Source organism: Salmo salar, chromosome 03, assembly GCF_965601325.2.
Source record: "Salmo salar chromosome 03, fSalSal1, whole genome shotgun sequence".
NCBI classification, from domain to species: domain Eukaryota; kingdom Metazoa; phylum Chordata; class Actinopteri; order Salmoniformes; family Salmonidae; genus Salmo; species Salmo salar.
This window is the reverse complement of record NC_138293.1, coordinates 87,232,739-87,246,087: the sequence shown is the minus strand read 5'-3', so window position 1 is coordinate 87,246,087 and position 13,349 is coordinate 87,232,739. Positions and strand designations below refer to the sequence as shown.

At 46.8% G+C, this 13,349-nt stretch overlaps 1 protein-coding gene across 1 annotated transcript in view; it reads right to left on the bottom strand.

Annotated features, from left to right (window-relative positions):
- Positions 1–13,349, bottom strand: part of LOC106593499 (phospholipid-transporting ATPase ABCA3) — a 109,620-nt gene that overhangs the window by 25,687 nt on the left and 70,584 nt on the right. The window contains exons 14-22 of the mRNA XM_045715660.2: positions 12,447–12,602; positions 10,402–10,612; positions 9,962–10,112; positions 9,404–9,502; positions 4,123–4,321; positions 3,417–3,723; positions 2,936–3,209; positions 1,635–1,839; positions 1,165–1,384 (exon numbers count right to left, since the gene is read on the bottom strand). Coding sequence (XP_045571616.1) covers positions 1,165–1,384; positions 1,635–1,839; positions 2,936–3,209; positions 3,417–3,723; positions 4,123–4,321; positions 9,404–9,502; positions 9,962–10,112; positions 10,402–10,612; positions 12,447–12,602 — 1,822 coding nt within the window. The remainder of the gene's footprint in view (positions 1–1,164; positions 1,385–1,634; positions 1,840–2,935; positions 3,210–3,416; positions 3,724–4,122; positions 4,322–9,403; positions 9,503–9,961; positions 10,113–10,401; positions 10,613–12,446; positions 12,603–13,349) is intronic.

Genomic DNA, 13,349 nt, shown 5'->3' with positions numbered 1-13,349 from the left:
AGGAGAGGATGGGAAGAAGAGGAGAGAAGGGGAAACAGGAGGAGGAGAGGATGGGAAGAAGAGGAGAGAAGGGGAAACAGGAGAAGGAGAGGATGGGAAGAAGAGGAGAGGAGGGGAAACAGGAGGAGGAGAGGATGGGAAGAAGAGGAGGAGGGGAAACAGGAGAAGGAGAGGATGGGAAGAAGAGGAGAGAAGGGGAAACAGGAGGAGGAGAGGATGGGAAGAAGAGGAGAGAAGGGGAAACAGGAGGAGGAGAGGATGAGAAGAAGAGGAGAGAAGGGGAAACAGGAGGAGGAGAGGATGGGAAGAAGAGGAGAGAAGGGGAAACAGGAGGAGGAGAGGATGGGAAGAAGAGGAGAGAAGGGGAAACAGGAGGAGGAGAGGATGAGAAGAAGAGGAGAGAAGGGGAAACAGGAGGAGGAGAGGATGGGAAGAAGAGGAGAGAAGGGGAAACAGGAGGAGGAGAGGATGGGAAGAAGAGGAGAGAAGGGGAAACAGGAGGAGGAGAGGATGGGAAGAAGAGGAGAGAAGGGGAAACAGGAGGAGGAGAGGATGGGAAGAAGAGGAGAGAAGGGGAAACAGGAGGAGGAGAGGATGGGAAGAAGAGGAGAGAAGGGGAAACAGGAGGAGGAGAGGATGGGAAGACGAGGAGAGAAGGGGAAACAGGAGAAGGAGAGGATGAGAAGAAGAGGAGAGAAGGGGAAACAGGAGAAGGAGAGGATGGGAAGAAGAGGAGAGAAGGGGAAACAGGAGAAGGAGAGGAAATGAGATAAGAGAATCAAGGTAAGAGAAAGTCATCAAATGTATTTCCACAGCGTATTTTGCCAGCCTTATCCCCAGTTCTGAAGCAAAGAAGTGCACCAGTGTGCAGTAGGGGTTCGTTCTTTTTCGCTGTTTACTAGCAGAGAAACAGGCTCGAAATCGCCAAATCATAATGATTCCCCATGTAGTTAGAAGTGTAGTCTCTGAGCTGCCTAAAGGTTCAGTGTTCCAGTAGACCTAAGGACTTTTCACACCTCAGAACCAAACTGGGCCAAGATGTGCTTGCTACGCATCCCCACAGTTGCTGGACCATCCTGAAAATATCAGAGGCGGCACAGTTTGGTTTGGGTCGGCACGATAGTGTGAAACGGTAGTATCTAGTATCCTGGCCCTGGCTCTCACCTGGGATGGTCATGATGGTGACGGTGAGGAAGGTGGCGGTGCCGCTGATGATGTTGAAGATGGTGAGGCGGGTGTAGGCGGTGGCAGCGGCAGAGAACAGGAAGCTGAGCAGGTACATGAGGGGGATGACGGCCCAGCCATATAGCAGCAGGATTAATAACACATCAACCAGGTGGTTGTCTGCTATGAAGGCCTTGACCCCAAACGCCCGGAACACCACCTGTTGGGAGGGAGTGTTTGGATAGCAGCTAGTTTTCAGTATTCCCCTCCCCACTCATACCATTAACAGACAGTCCTAGCAAAATTCTTGCTTCAGAAATTGCTATTGCTAAGAAACTTACTTTGTTTATTTTGGACCATTTTCATTGAAAACAATCACAGTAATTTACTTAATTGTTACCCAGAAATGATTTGATATTAATATAAAAACAGCTGCATTGGGCCTTTAAGTAAATCCAGATGGTACTGACCAGCATGAGCATGCAGGGCAGGAAGAAGTTGACCAGGTCCCAGAGCAGTGCAGAGAACCAGAAGTTGGAGAGGTAGACGCCGCTGACCTGCTGTACGTGCTTGGACTTGAGTGAACGCTCTGTGACCAGGAGCAGGGCGAAGGTACTGGACAGGGATGCCATGCCATACATCAGGTTGATGGCGATGGCGAAGCCCGTCTGACCTCTGTGTCGAGGAGGGAAGGAGTGAGAGAGGGGGAGGGTTACTATTTAAACAGTCCCTAAACTTTCCATGTGAAAAAAGCAATTTTAATTGAATTGAGAGAGCGAGTGAGAGAGCGAGCGAGACGGAAGAGAGAGAGTGAGCGAGACGGAAGAGAGAGAGCGAGCGAGACGGAAGAGAGGAGGGTAAAAAAAAAAGGCAGGAAGAAAATAAAGAAGGGCATGGAGCTGGGAGGAGTGACAGAAAAAAAGAAAAAAAAGTAAGGGAGGAAGCAAATGATATATTGAGTGGTGAGGTCGGCAGGCAGAGGGGAAAAGGAGGGAGAGAAAGAGATGAGTATCATGAAACAATGAATATCCTGATACCCAGGAGAACATCTTCACCAGACCTCTATCCTCTCATCCTTCTTTCACTCCATCCTTCCTCCCATCAATATACCTTCCCTGACCGAGCCACTACCAATCTCTCTCCATCCTCTCACCTCTAAAAAACACCTCCTGATGAATGGTGGTCAATATCTCCCCCTCAGATTCTAACTTGTTATCAGCCTCTGTTGCTTCCCCATCGATCCAGCCAGACATCCAGCAGGGCCGGGAGCTCATCGACTGGATGTGCATCCCAAATGGCACCCTATTCCCTACATAGTGTACTACTTTTGACCAGAGCCCTATGGGCCATGGTGAAAAGTAGTGCACTCTGTAAGGAATAGGTTGCCATTTGGGAAGTACACTGGTTTAATTGGGGTTTAGTGGCTGTAAGGGATGTGTTGACCACAGGTGTTTAAAGGATAGACAAGAATAAGGACCCAAAACAAGGTGGTTGATGGAAAAGTCAACTTCTATCTAAAAACAATAAGGAAGTTATGGACTGAGTCAGAGTGGCTCATGCAGAGTACCCAACTAAACATTCACTCCTCTTCTCAAATGTGTTCAAGATAACACCTGTGTTCCTTCCATACCCTCGTCTCCTTCTCTCCTCTTTTTTCATCCATTCTCCCTTCCTTTCTTATCCCCTCTTTTCATAACACCCTCTCCACTTCCATACCACCATCCATCCCTCCCTCCCTCCTTCCCCTCCATACTCCCCACTCCCCACTCACTCTGTCAGCTGACTCTGGGCGCTCTCGGAGATGTTGCGGGGCATGGGCATGTTTCCCGTCATAATCGATGCATTGGGCCCTGCCAGCATTTTGAACAGGGTGTTGTCCACCATCATCAGGGCTGTAGCGGCCGTGTGGTAGCCCTGGTTATTGAAGTAGGCCGTGACCTTGACGAACTTCCCCGTGCCGCCGCTGAACGATGCACCCACCACGCAGCGCTCGTTGAATGCCCCGCCCTCCTCCTCGGTCTTGGTGAGCACGTACTCTGTGAAGTCTGAGGAGAAGAAGCAGTGGATAGGGTGGATCAGTAAAGACAAGCCTTTTCCATGGGTGCATCTCTATGGTCTAAAGCCTGAAGTAGCTTCCACCATGCGTGTCTGAGATTGACTACATTGCAGACAACTGCACAGAATCACTGATCTACAAATCACCTTTCATCTCAAATAACTAGTGATCCCTTCCAACATGCTGACACGCTTACCGCTAATATTGACATCCTGGGCTTTCTGGGCAGCCAATTGCGAGGAATACACCTGTGCCAGGGCAATTGCCAGCGGTCCCTTGCCGGGCTCCAGGGCCACGGGCACAGTGGTGGGGCCATAGCGGCCCAGTGCCAGCCTCAGTTGCGGTGAGTCGTGGCGCCCGGGGAAGGTCTTTGCCACCACCAGGGCCAGCACAGTGAACACCAGGGGCACCAGGAACTGGGCCACAATCACCTTCCAGTTCCTCCAGCTATAGAGCGCCCGCTTCAGGAACATGGCATAGAACTGCTGCATGTACAGTCTGGCCTGAGAGAGAGAGAGAGAGAGAGAGAGAGACAGACACAGACAGACAGACAGACAGACAGACAGACAGACAGACAGACAGACAGACAGACAGACAGACAGACAGACAGACAGACAGACAGACAGACAGACAGACAGACAGACAGACAGACAGACAGACAGACAGAAAGAAAGAAAAACAGACAAAGACAGACAGAAAGACAGAAAGAGACAGACACACATTATTTCCATATAATCTCTGATTTAATACAGTATGTTCCTATATTTTGTAAGCTCCTAAACGTTCCTATTAATAAACCATGTTGATGACAGAAAGAGAAGATGTGTTAACAGGCAACCTTCTATATTGACATTTAGCTTACTTCCTGTCTGAACTCACACACAAAAACTCTCCTCTCTCACCCCGGTGTTGAGCTTGATGTTGGAGCAGTCCTCGGAGATGAGCGTGCCGCTGTCAGTGAAGTCGGTGACGTCCGTCATGCCGCTGTAGCTGCTGGTGTCGTCCATGGTCCAGTCATGGGAGCGTCTCTCGTGTTGGTACTGCAGCGCCGGCAGCTGGATGGCCTGGATGTCCAGGCTAGAATCCACCAGCTTCCCCACTCTGGAAATACACAACAATGTACAGCTTAGTACAGTAGCAGTGTATCTAACCCAAACCCTGGATGTCCAGGCTAGAGACCAACAGCTTCACCACTCTAAGGACTCGCATGAGGAAATACAAACATAAAAAAAAGTGCATTTCTCTACTCTGACAGTACACAGGGATCAATACAACTTAGTGGACTTCTCTACTCTGACAGTACACAGGGATGAATACAACTTAGTGGACTTCTCTACTCTGACAGTACACAGGGATGAATACAACTTAGTGGACTTCTCTACTCTGACAGTACACAGGGATCAATACAACTTAGTGGACTTCTCTAGTCTGACAGTACACAGGGACCAATACAACTTAGTGGACTTCTCTACTCTGACAGTACACAGGGATGAATACAACTTAGTGGACTTCTCTACTCTGACAGTACACAGGGATCAATACAACTTAGTGGACTTCTCTAGTCTGACAGTACACAGGGACCAATACAACTTAGTGAACTTCTCTACTCTGACAGTACACAGGGATGAATACAACTTAGTGAACTTCTCTAGTCTGACAGTACACAGGGACCAATACAACTTAGTGGACTTCTCTACTCTGACAGTACACAGGGATCAATACAACTTAGTGGACTTCTCTAGTCTGACAGTACACAGGGACCAATACAACTTAGTGGACTTCTCTACTCTGACAGTAACTTCTCTACTCTGACAGTACACTGGGATGAATACAACTTAGTGGACTTCTCTAGTCTGACAGTACACAGGGATGAATACAACTTAGTGGACTTCTCTAGTCTGACAGTACACAGGGATGAATACAACTTAGTGAACTTCTCTACTCTGACAGTACACAGGGATGAATACAACTTAGTGGACTTCTCTAGTCTGACAGTAACTTCTCTACTCTGACAGTAACTTCTCTACTCTGACAGTAGACAGGGATGAACTTAGTTATAACAATTTAACTGAGCTTCCCTACTGAATGGAGCTTTATCAGGACAACATAAGGAAATATACAATTTACAGTAGTTAGATACCTAGTATTAGATTATGACATAATTCAATTCATCTGTAAATTCAATTAACTATGCTGAGTTTTTCCAGACCATGTGTCCTGACCAGGAAACTTTAGTTTCGGGATCCATTTTTCCAGTTTTTCATAATCATGTCAGGTGGTCCGGAAGAACGTAGGAACCTTTGTACTATATGACATCTTGACCGTTTTAGACTGTACAAATGTATTTATAGACATGAAACATATTCATTCATAATTGGATGAATCTTTGTGTTCCGGAAGTGGATTATGGAGAGAGCACTCTGTGTGAATCAATGGATGTTGATGCTGAAATCTCTTCACAGAACTCAGGAACACACCCCGGGGTCTATTGTACACCAAACAAAGGAGCTCATCGGAGAGTACTTAATAAGTGGGAGTGTGTTTGTGTTATTGGTGATGGTGAGCATTTTATGTCATTCCAGCCCTGCTAACTCTCTCTCGCCTTCTCACTCTCTGAGGGGAAGAACAGGAACTTGGACAACCACAATAGCCAGAACGCTATTTCGGTCCGTTTGAAATGAATGATTAATTCAGCCAGCCAATCTCCACAACGCCTGACACAGGCAGCGCCCCCCTCAAAGAGATTAATCTAACAGTTCTATAAGTGGTCAACGAGACCCCTATCCAGGGTGTGAAAATGAAAATGGACTCAGGGCCTCTGCAGTAGCTGTATGAAATTGATAATGGCCAAGAGACCGCATATGTAGTAAGATGAAAAGATGCGGAAATGACTTGGCCAAGGTAGGAACAGTCTGAACAGGTGTTAAATTAGGTGGCTTTCAGTATATTTGAAATGAAACTGAAATGGCAGGACTAATGTAGATGGTCCACCCCTTCAGAGAGCTGGGTGGGAATAAAGCTGAATGAAATTGATAATGGAAAGAGGCTGAATGTAATAGCCAGGGTATGTACAGACTGAACACGTGTTAAGATGGTGGCTTTTAGTGGAGTTGAAAAGAAACCTCAAATAGAGGATTAATGAGGCTTTTGTATACGGGTAATGATGGAGACACTCACTGATAGACTCACATTGTGAGGTAAAAATAATGAAGCCTGAAATGAGATATTTTGGAGGTAATTGCTATATCCTGTTTAGAGCCTTCACAGCTGTGTTCTACTGAAAAACCACGTGCCCACAAACAAACTATACTACCAGACAGTAACACAAAGACATGCATGTATGCACCCCCCCGAAACACACACACATTAAAATATGCTCGAAAACACACACACACAAAGACGCTTTAAACACAGAGGCAGAAATAATTGCTCAGGGGGGGACCATCCTCCTCAGAAAAATAAAAATGTATAAAAAGTTATCTTTTTTAGATAAAACTATACAAAATATATTCACGTCACCAAATCATTGATTAAAACACACTTTTTTTTGCAGTGAAGGTCTACAGTAGCCTCAACAGCCCTCTGTAGGGTAGCACCATGGCATAGCCGGAGGACAGCTAGCTTCCGTCCTCCTCTGGGTACAGTGATTTCAATATAAAACCTAGGAGGCTCATGGTTCTCACCCCCTTCCATAGACTTACACAGTAATTATTACAACTTCCGGGAGACATCCTCCAATCTATCAGAGCTCTGGCAGCATGAACTGACATGTTGTCCACAAAATCAAAGGAACAGAGAATGAATTTAGTACTGAAAGCATAAGATACAGCTAGCTAGCACTGCAGTGCACCAAATGTGGTGAGTAGTTGACTCAAAGAGAGATAAAGACAATAGGTGAACAGTTAAATTAATTTCTTCCAAAATGAAAGAGAAGCAAGAGAGAGATTGTCTTTTTTTTTTACTTTCAGTTTCACTTAGCTAGCAAATGCAGCTAGCTAGTTTAGCCTACTCAAACCCCCTGCTCAAACAGAGGGATGCCATGATAGCTAGCTGGCTATGACTATCCAACACAACACTGGAACTCTTCCAAGTCAAGGTAAGCTTTTGATTTTACTAATGTATTGCCACCGGGGCCTGCCGGTGTAACTGCTAAACTGTTTACTGACTGCACACTAACGTTAGTGCATGATTGTAGCGGGTTTAGTAACGTGTTTTTTCTATTAGCTATGTTGACTAGGACGTTACTTTAGCTAATATGGTGACAATGATGTAGGCTTTAGTGGTTATGATATGGTTTGGCTTGGAAAGGTTTCTTCGCCTGGTCATATACAGCTGATGTGTTGTGCATTGAAGACGTCCACAAGCGAAGGGAAAAGGTGAGAGGAGGAGAGAGCATAGATGTGAGAAGGAATACAACATGGCTGCTATGAAACAAATGTTCACTAGTGATCAGGGGTGTATTCATTCCACAGATTTGTTGAAAAACATTTCTTAAACGGAAGCACACGGAACGAAACAGGGATAAACATTCCTGAATTTGTCCAATAGAAACTCTCATTTGTCACTGTTAGACTAATGATTACACCCTAGATCAGCTAGACGCAGGCAAGATTGTGCAAGGCGGTATTGCATGTGTCACTGTCTGTCACTTCAAATGTTTCTCTCGACCTGTGTGCACCTACGTTGTAAACTTTCATTCACAGGCTAGGTTGTAGCAACCTCATGATGAGTATAGGGAACATGTGAGTATCATGTAGTAGACTAAACCTATCACTGTTACATTGAACTGGCTGAATGGAATATGAAAGACAGTTATCCAATATGCTGTAATAGAAATAAAGCCATGCGCATGAAACAAATCATCCTCCATCATCTTAAACGGCATCGACCGCCACAGGTGTGTGTGTGTGTGTATATATATATGTATATATATATATGTTTGTGTGTACACTTAAAAGTCTGCAGGTACATACATACTCATGACAAGTGTTAATATTTATTACAACTGCAGGCTTTAAGTAAAGGTACTCTCCCTGGGAGCTGTGGTGAGAGGTCCAGACCTAGCTGGTACTCTCCCTGGGAGCTGTGGTGAGAGGTCCAGACCTAGCTGGTACTCTCCCTGGGAGCTGTGTTGAGAGGTCCAGACCTAGCTGGTACTCTCCCTGGGAGCTGTGGTGAGAGGTCCAGACCTAGCTGGTACTCTCCCTGGGAGCTGTGGTGAGAGGTCCAGACCTAGCTGGTACTCTCCCTGGGAGCTGTGGTGAGAGGTCCAGACCTAGCTGGTACTCTCCCTGGGAGCTGTGGTGAGAGGTCCAGACCTAGCTGGTACTCTCCCTGGGAGCTGTGGTGAGAGGTCCAGACCTAGCTGGTACTCTCCCTGGGAGCTGTGGTGAGAGGTCCAGACCTAACTGGTACTCTCCCTGGGAGCTGTGGTGAGAGGTCCAGACCTAGCTGGTACTCTCCCTGGGAGCTGTGGTGAGAGGTCCAGACCTAGCTGGTACTCTCCCTGGGAGCTGTGGTGAGAGGTCCAGACCTAGCTGGTACTCTCCCTGGGAGCTGTGTTGAGAGGTCCAGACCTAGCTGGTACTCTCCCTGGGAGCTGTGGTGAGAGGTCCAGACCTAGCTGGTACTCTCCCTGGGAGCTGTGGTGAGAGGTCCAGACCTAGCTGGTACTCTCCCTGGGAGCTGTGGTGAGAGGTCCAGACCTAGCTGGTACTCTCCCTGGGAGCTGTGGTGAGAGGTCCAGACCTAGCTGGTACTCTCCCTGGGAGCTGTGGTGAGAGGTCCAGACCTAGCTGGTACTCTCCCTGGGAGCTGTGGTGAGAGGTCCAGACCTAGCTGGTACTCTCCCTGGGAGCTGTGGTGAGAGGTCCAGACCTAACTGGTACTCTCCCTGGGAGCTGTGGTGAGAGGTCCAGACCTAGCTGGTACTCTCCCTGGGAGCTGTGGTGAGAGGTCCAGACCTAGCAGGTACTCTTCCTGGGAGCTGTGGTGAGAGGTCCAGACCTAGCTGGTACTCTCCCTGGGAGCTGTGGTGAGAGGTCCAGACCTAGCAGGTACTCTTCCTGGGAGCTGTGGTGAGAGGTCCAGACCTAGCTGGTACTCTCCCTGGGAGCTGTGGTGAGAGGTCCAGACCTAGCTGGTACTCTCCCTGGGAGCTGTGGTGAGTGTGTGATCCCATACCTGAGGAAGACCTCCTCCATGGTGGTGACAGAGGCTCCATAGCTGGCGATGCCCAGCTCCTCTCTGTTCATCTCCAGCTCTGCAAACAGCAGCTCAAACCTGGAGAGGGAAGAACGTTGATCCATCAGAGATCAGTCAGACCCGGGTCTAAAACAGTCTTCTGTCATGGGGATCTATGGTTACATCACAGGTCGTTAAACAACCTCAACAGTCAGTCTATACTGCCTCCAGATAAAACCAACAACGATGGCAGGGACCAAAATACCACCCTATTCCTGTTTTACTGCACTACTTTTCACCAGGTCAAAAGTAGCGCACTAAATAGGGAATAGGGTGCCATTTGGGACATAAGCTATATATCTGCTTGAAACATGACCCTTACCTCTAGAAGTAGAGGTGTCTGTAATCATACTGTAGCAAGCAGCAACACCCTCAGATTGGACCCAACTTGGGCTCATCAAAATAGACTGACAAAAATAGTATGTGTCACACTAAACACCGAGCTGTGGCCATCGGCACTGATGGCCTGTGTGAGATTGGGTATTGATTTTGTCTTACCGGTTGGTGCTCTCTTTGGGCAGAATGTATGAGAGCTCAGCCCCAGCACTGCTCTCCAGCGTGGCATTGGGAACGTACATGTGGACCAGCCGTGTGATCTCAGACACGTTGCACAGCGCGTCCTTCACGATCACCATGTGGTAGCCAGCACCTGAGATGCAGGAGGATAAAGTTAGATCTCTGAATCACTCTCCTATCCCCTCATGACATTCTAACCTCACCTCATAACTACTAGTTATTCACACTGTTCTGTCTTGTAGTCTTCACTCCCACCACTCCCACTTCTCACCCCTTCTATCCAACCCTTTTCTTTTCACCACTACATTCCACCTCTTCTCTTCTCTCTGTTTCTACAACCTCTCCATCACACCTGTTCATTTTATCATCCCTCCTCTCTTCCCTCTCTACCCATTCTTCTTTTTCTCCCTCCCTCCTCTCACCATATTTGTTCTTGAGAAACAGCGGCGAGCCGCAGCACTGCAGCTCTCCCCCAGCCATGATGACTATACGGTCCCCCAGCAGGTCGGCCTCGTCCATGAAGTGCGTAGTCAGCAGGATGGTGCGCCCGCGCTTCTCGCCCTGGAGCAGGTCCCAGGTGGCCCGCCGTGCCGACGGGTCCATGCCCGATGTGGGCTCATCCAACATCACCACCTGGAGGGGAGAAGTGGTGAGATGGAAGGATGGATGGACAAAAAGATTGAGACAGGGAGGGGGGGTGGAGGAAGGGGAAGATTGAGGGATGGAAGGGACAGAGAAAGAGCCAGAGGGGTAAGATGTGTTGAAATAGCCACATACAGTGCATCAAGTATTCATACCACATTTTGTTGTGTTACAGCCCAAATTCAAAATGGATTTCATAGATTGTTTTTCTCACCCATCTACAAACAATACCCCATAATGACAAAGTGAAAACATGTTTTTAGGAATTTTTTTAAATGTCTTGAAAATTAAATAAACAAAAGTCCAATTTACCTAAGTATTCACACCCCCAAGTCAATACTTTGTAGAAACACTTTTGGCATTGATTACAGCTGTGAGTAGGCTGGGTCAGTCTCTAAGAGCTTTCCACACATGGATTGTGCAATATTTGGCCATTTATTATTTTCTAAATTCTTCTAGGGCTGTCAATTTGGTTGTTAATCATTGCTAGACACCCATGTTCAGGTCTTGCCATACAGTTTTGACTTAAATCTACTTGAAAATCTAACTCAGCAACATTTACTGACTTCTTGGTAAGCAACTCCAGTGTATATTTGGCCTTAGGTTATTGTCCTGCTGAAAGGTGAACTCATCTCCCAATTTCTGGTGGAAAGCAGACAGAACCAGGTTTTCCTCTAGGATTTTGCCTGTGCTTAGCTCCATTCCGTTTATTTTTTTATCCTGAAAAACTCCTCAGTCCTTAACAATTTCAAGCACACCCATAACACAATGCAGCCACCCCGATGTTTGAAAATATGAAAAGTGGTACTCAGTAATGTGTTGTACTGGATTTGCCCCAAACATAACACTTTATATTCAGGACAAAAAGTGAAGTTCTTTGCAATTTTGTTTCAGTATTAGTTCAGTGCCTTGTTGCAAACATGATGCGTGTTTTGGAATATTTGTATTCTGTACAGGTTTCCTTCTTTTCACTCTGTCAATTAGGTGTGGACTAACTACATTATTGTTGATCCATCCTCAGTTCTCATAGTAATTAAACTCTGTAACTGTTTTAAAGTCACCATTGACCTCATGGTGAAACCCCTAAACGGTTTCCTTCCTCTCCGGCAACTGAGTTAGGAAGGACGCCTGTATCTTTGTAGTTACTGGGTGTATTGATACACCATCAAAAGTGTAATTAATAACTTCACCATGCCCAAAGGGATATTCAATGTCTAATACATTTTTTATCTACATATAGGTGCCCTTCTTTGCGAGGCATTGGAAAACCTCCCTGTGGTTGAATTTGTGTTTGAAATTCACTTCTAGACTGAGGGGCCTTACATATTGTATATGTGGGTTACAGAGATGAGGTAGTCATTCAAAAATCATGTTAAACACTATTATTGCAAACAGAGTGAGTCCATGCAACTTATTACGTGACTTGTTAAGCAAATATTTACTCCTAAACTTATTTAGGCTTGCCATAACAAACGGGTTGAATACTTATTGACTCAAGACATTTCAGCGTTATATTTTTCGTACATAAAAAAAACTACATAATTCCACTTTGACATTATGAGGTATTGTGTTTAGGCCAGTGACAACAATCTCAACTTAATCCATTTTAAATGCAGGCTGTAACACAAAATGTGGAAAAAGTCAAAAGGATATGTATTTATTCATGCAATTATGGTATGCCTGTACTTTGACAATGCCACGCTAACTAACCCTCTGGGGATAATAAAGTCATTTTGAATTGAGTGACAAGACAATACCGTCGGGTCAAGAGCAGTGCACTTGAATAGGGAAATGGGTGGCATTTGGGACGCAATCCAATACTGACCTTGGAGTCTCCGATGAGGCCGATGCCGATGGATAGTTTCCTCTTCATCCCACCTGACAGGGTCTTGGAGTGGGAATGCCGCTTGTCCTCCAGGTTCAGGATCCTGATGATCCGGTCCACCTCAGCTGGAATCTTCTCCTGGGAATACCCCTTCAGCTGGAGACGAGACAGAGAAAAACATAAGGAATAACCCTTCAACCGGAGATGAGACGAGACAGAGAGAGAGAGAGACATAAGGAATAACTCTTCAGCTGGAGACGAGACAGAGAGAAAAAGAGACATAAGGAATAACCCTTCAGCTGGAGATGAGACAGAGACATAAGGAATAACCCTTCAACCGGAGATGAGACGAGACAGAGAGAGAGAGACATAAGGAATAACCTTTCAGCTGGAGATGAGATGAGATGAGAGGGAGAGAGAGACATAAGGAATAACCCTTCAGCTGGAGATGAGAGGCATAAGGAATACATACCAACAGAGAGCGAGAGCATGAGAGAACGCAAGGGAGAGCGCGCGCGAGAGAAATTAGTGGGAAGAAGGGAAGTATGGAATGTGAGGAAAAGTTAGAGTGAAATTGAGAAAGTCAACTTAAAAGGAAAGATAAGAGGACAGAAGGTAAGGAAAGTAGAGGGGAATGGTGCCTGCCTGCCTGTCTCTGTGCCTGTCTGCCTGCCTGCCTGTCTCTGTGCCTGTCTGCCTGCCTGCCTGTCTCTGTGCCTGCCTGCCTGCCTCTGTGCCTGTCTGCCTGCCTCTGTGCCTGTCTGCCTGCCTCTGTGCCTGCCTGCCTGCCTCTGTGCCTGCCTGCCTGCCTCTGTGCCTGCCTGCCTGCCTCTGTGCCTGCCTGCCTGCCTCTGTGCCTGCCTGCCTGCCTCTGTGCCTGCCTGCCTGCCTCTGTGCCTGCCT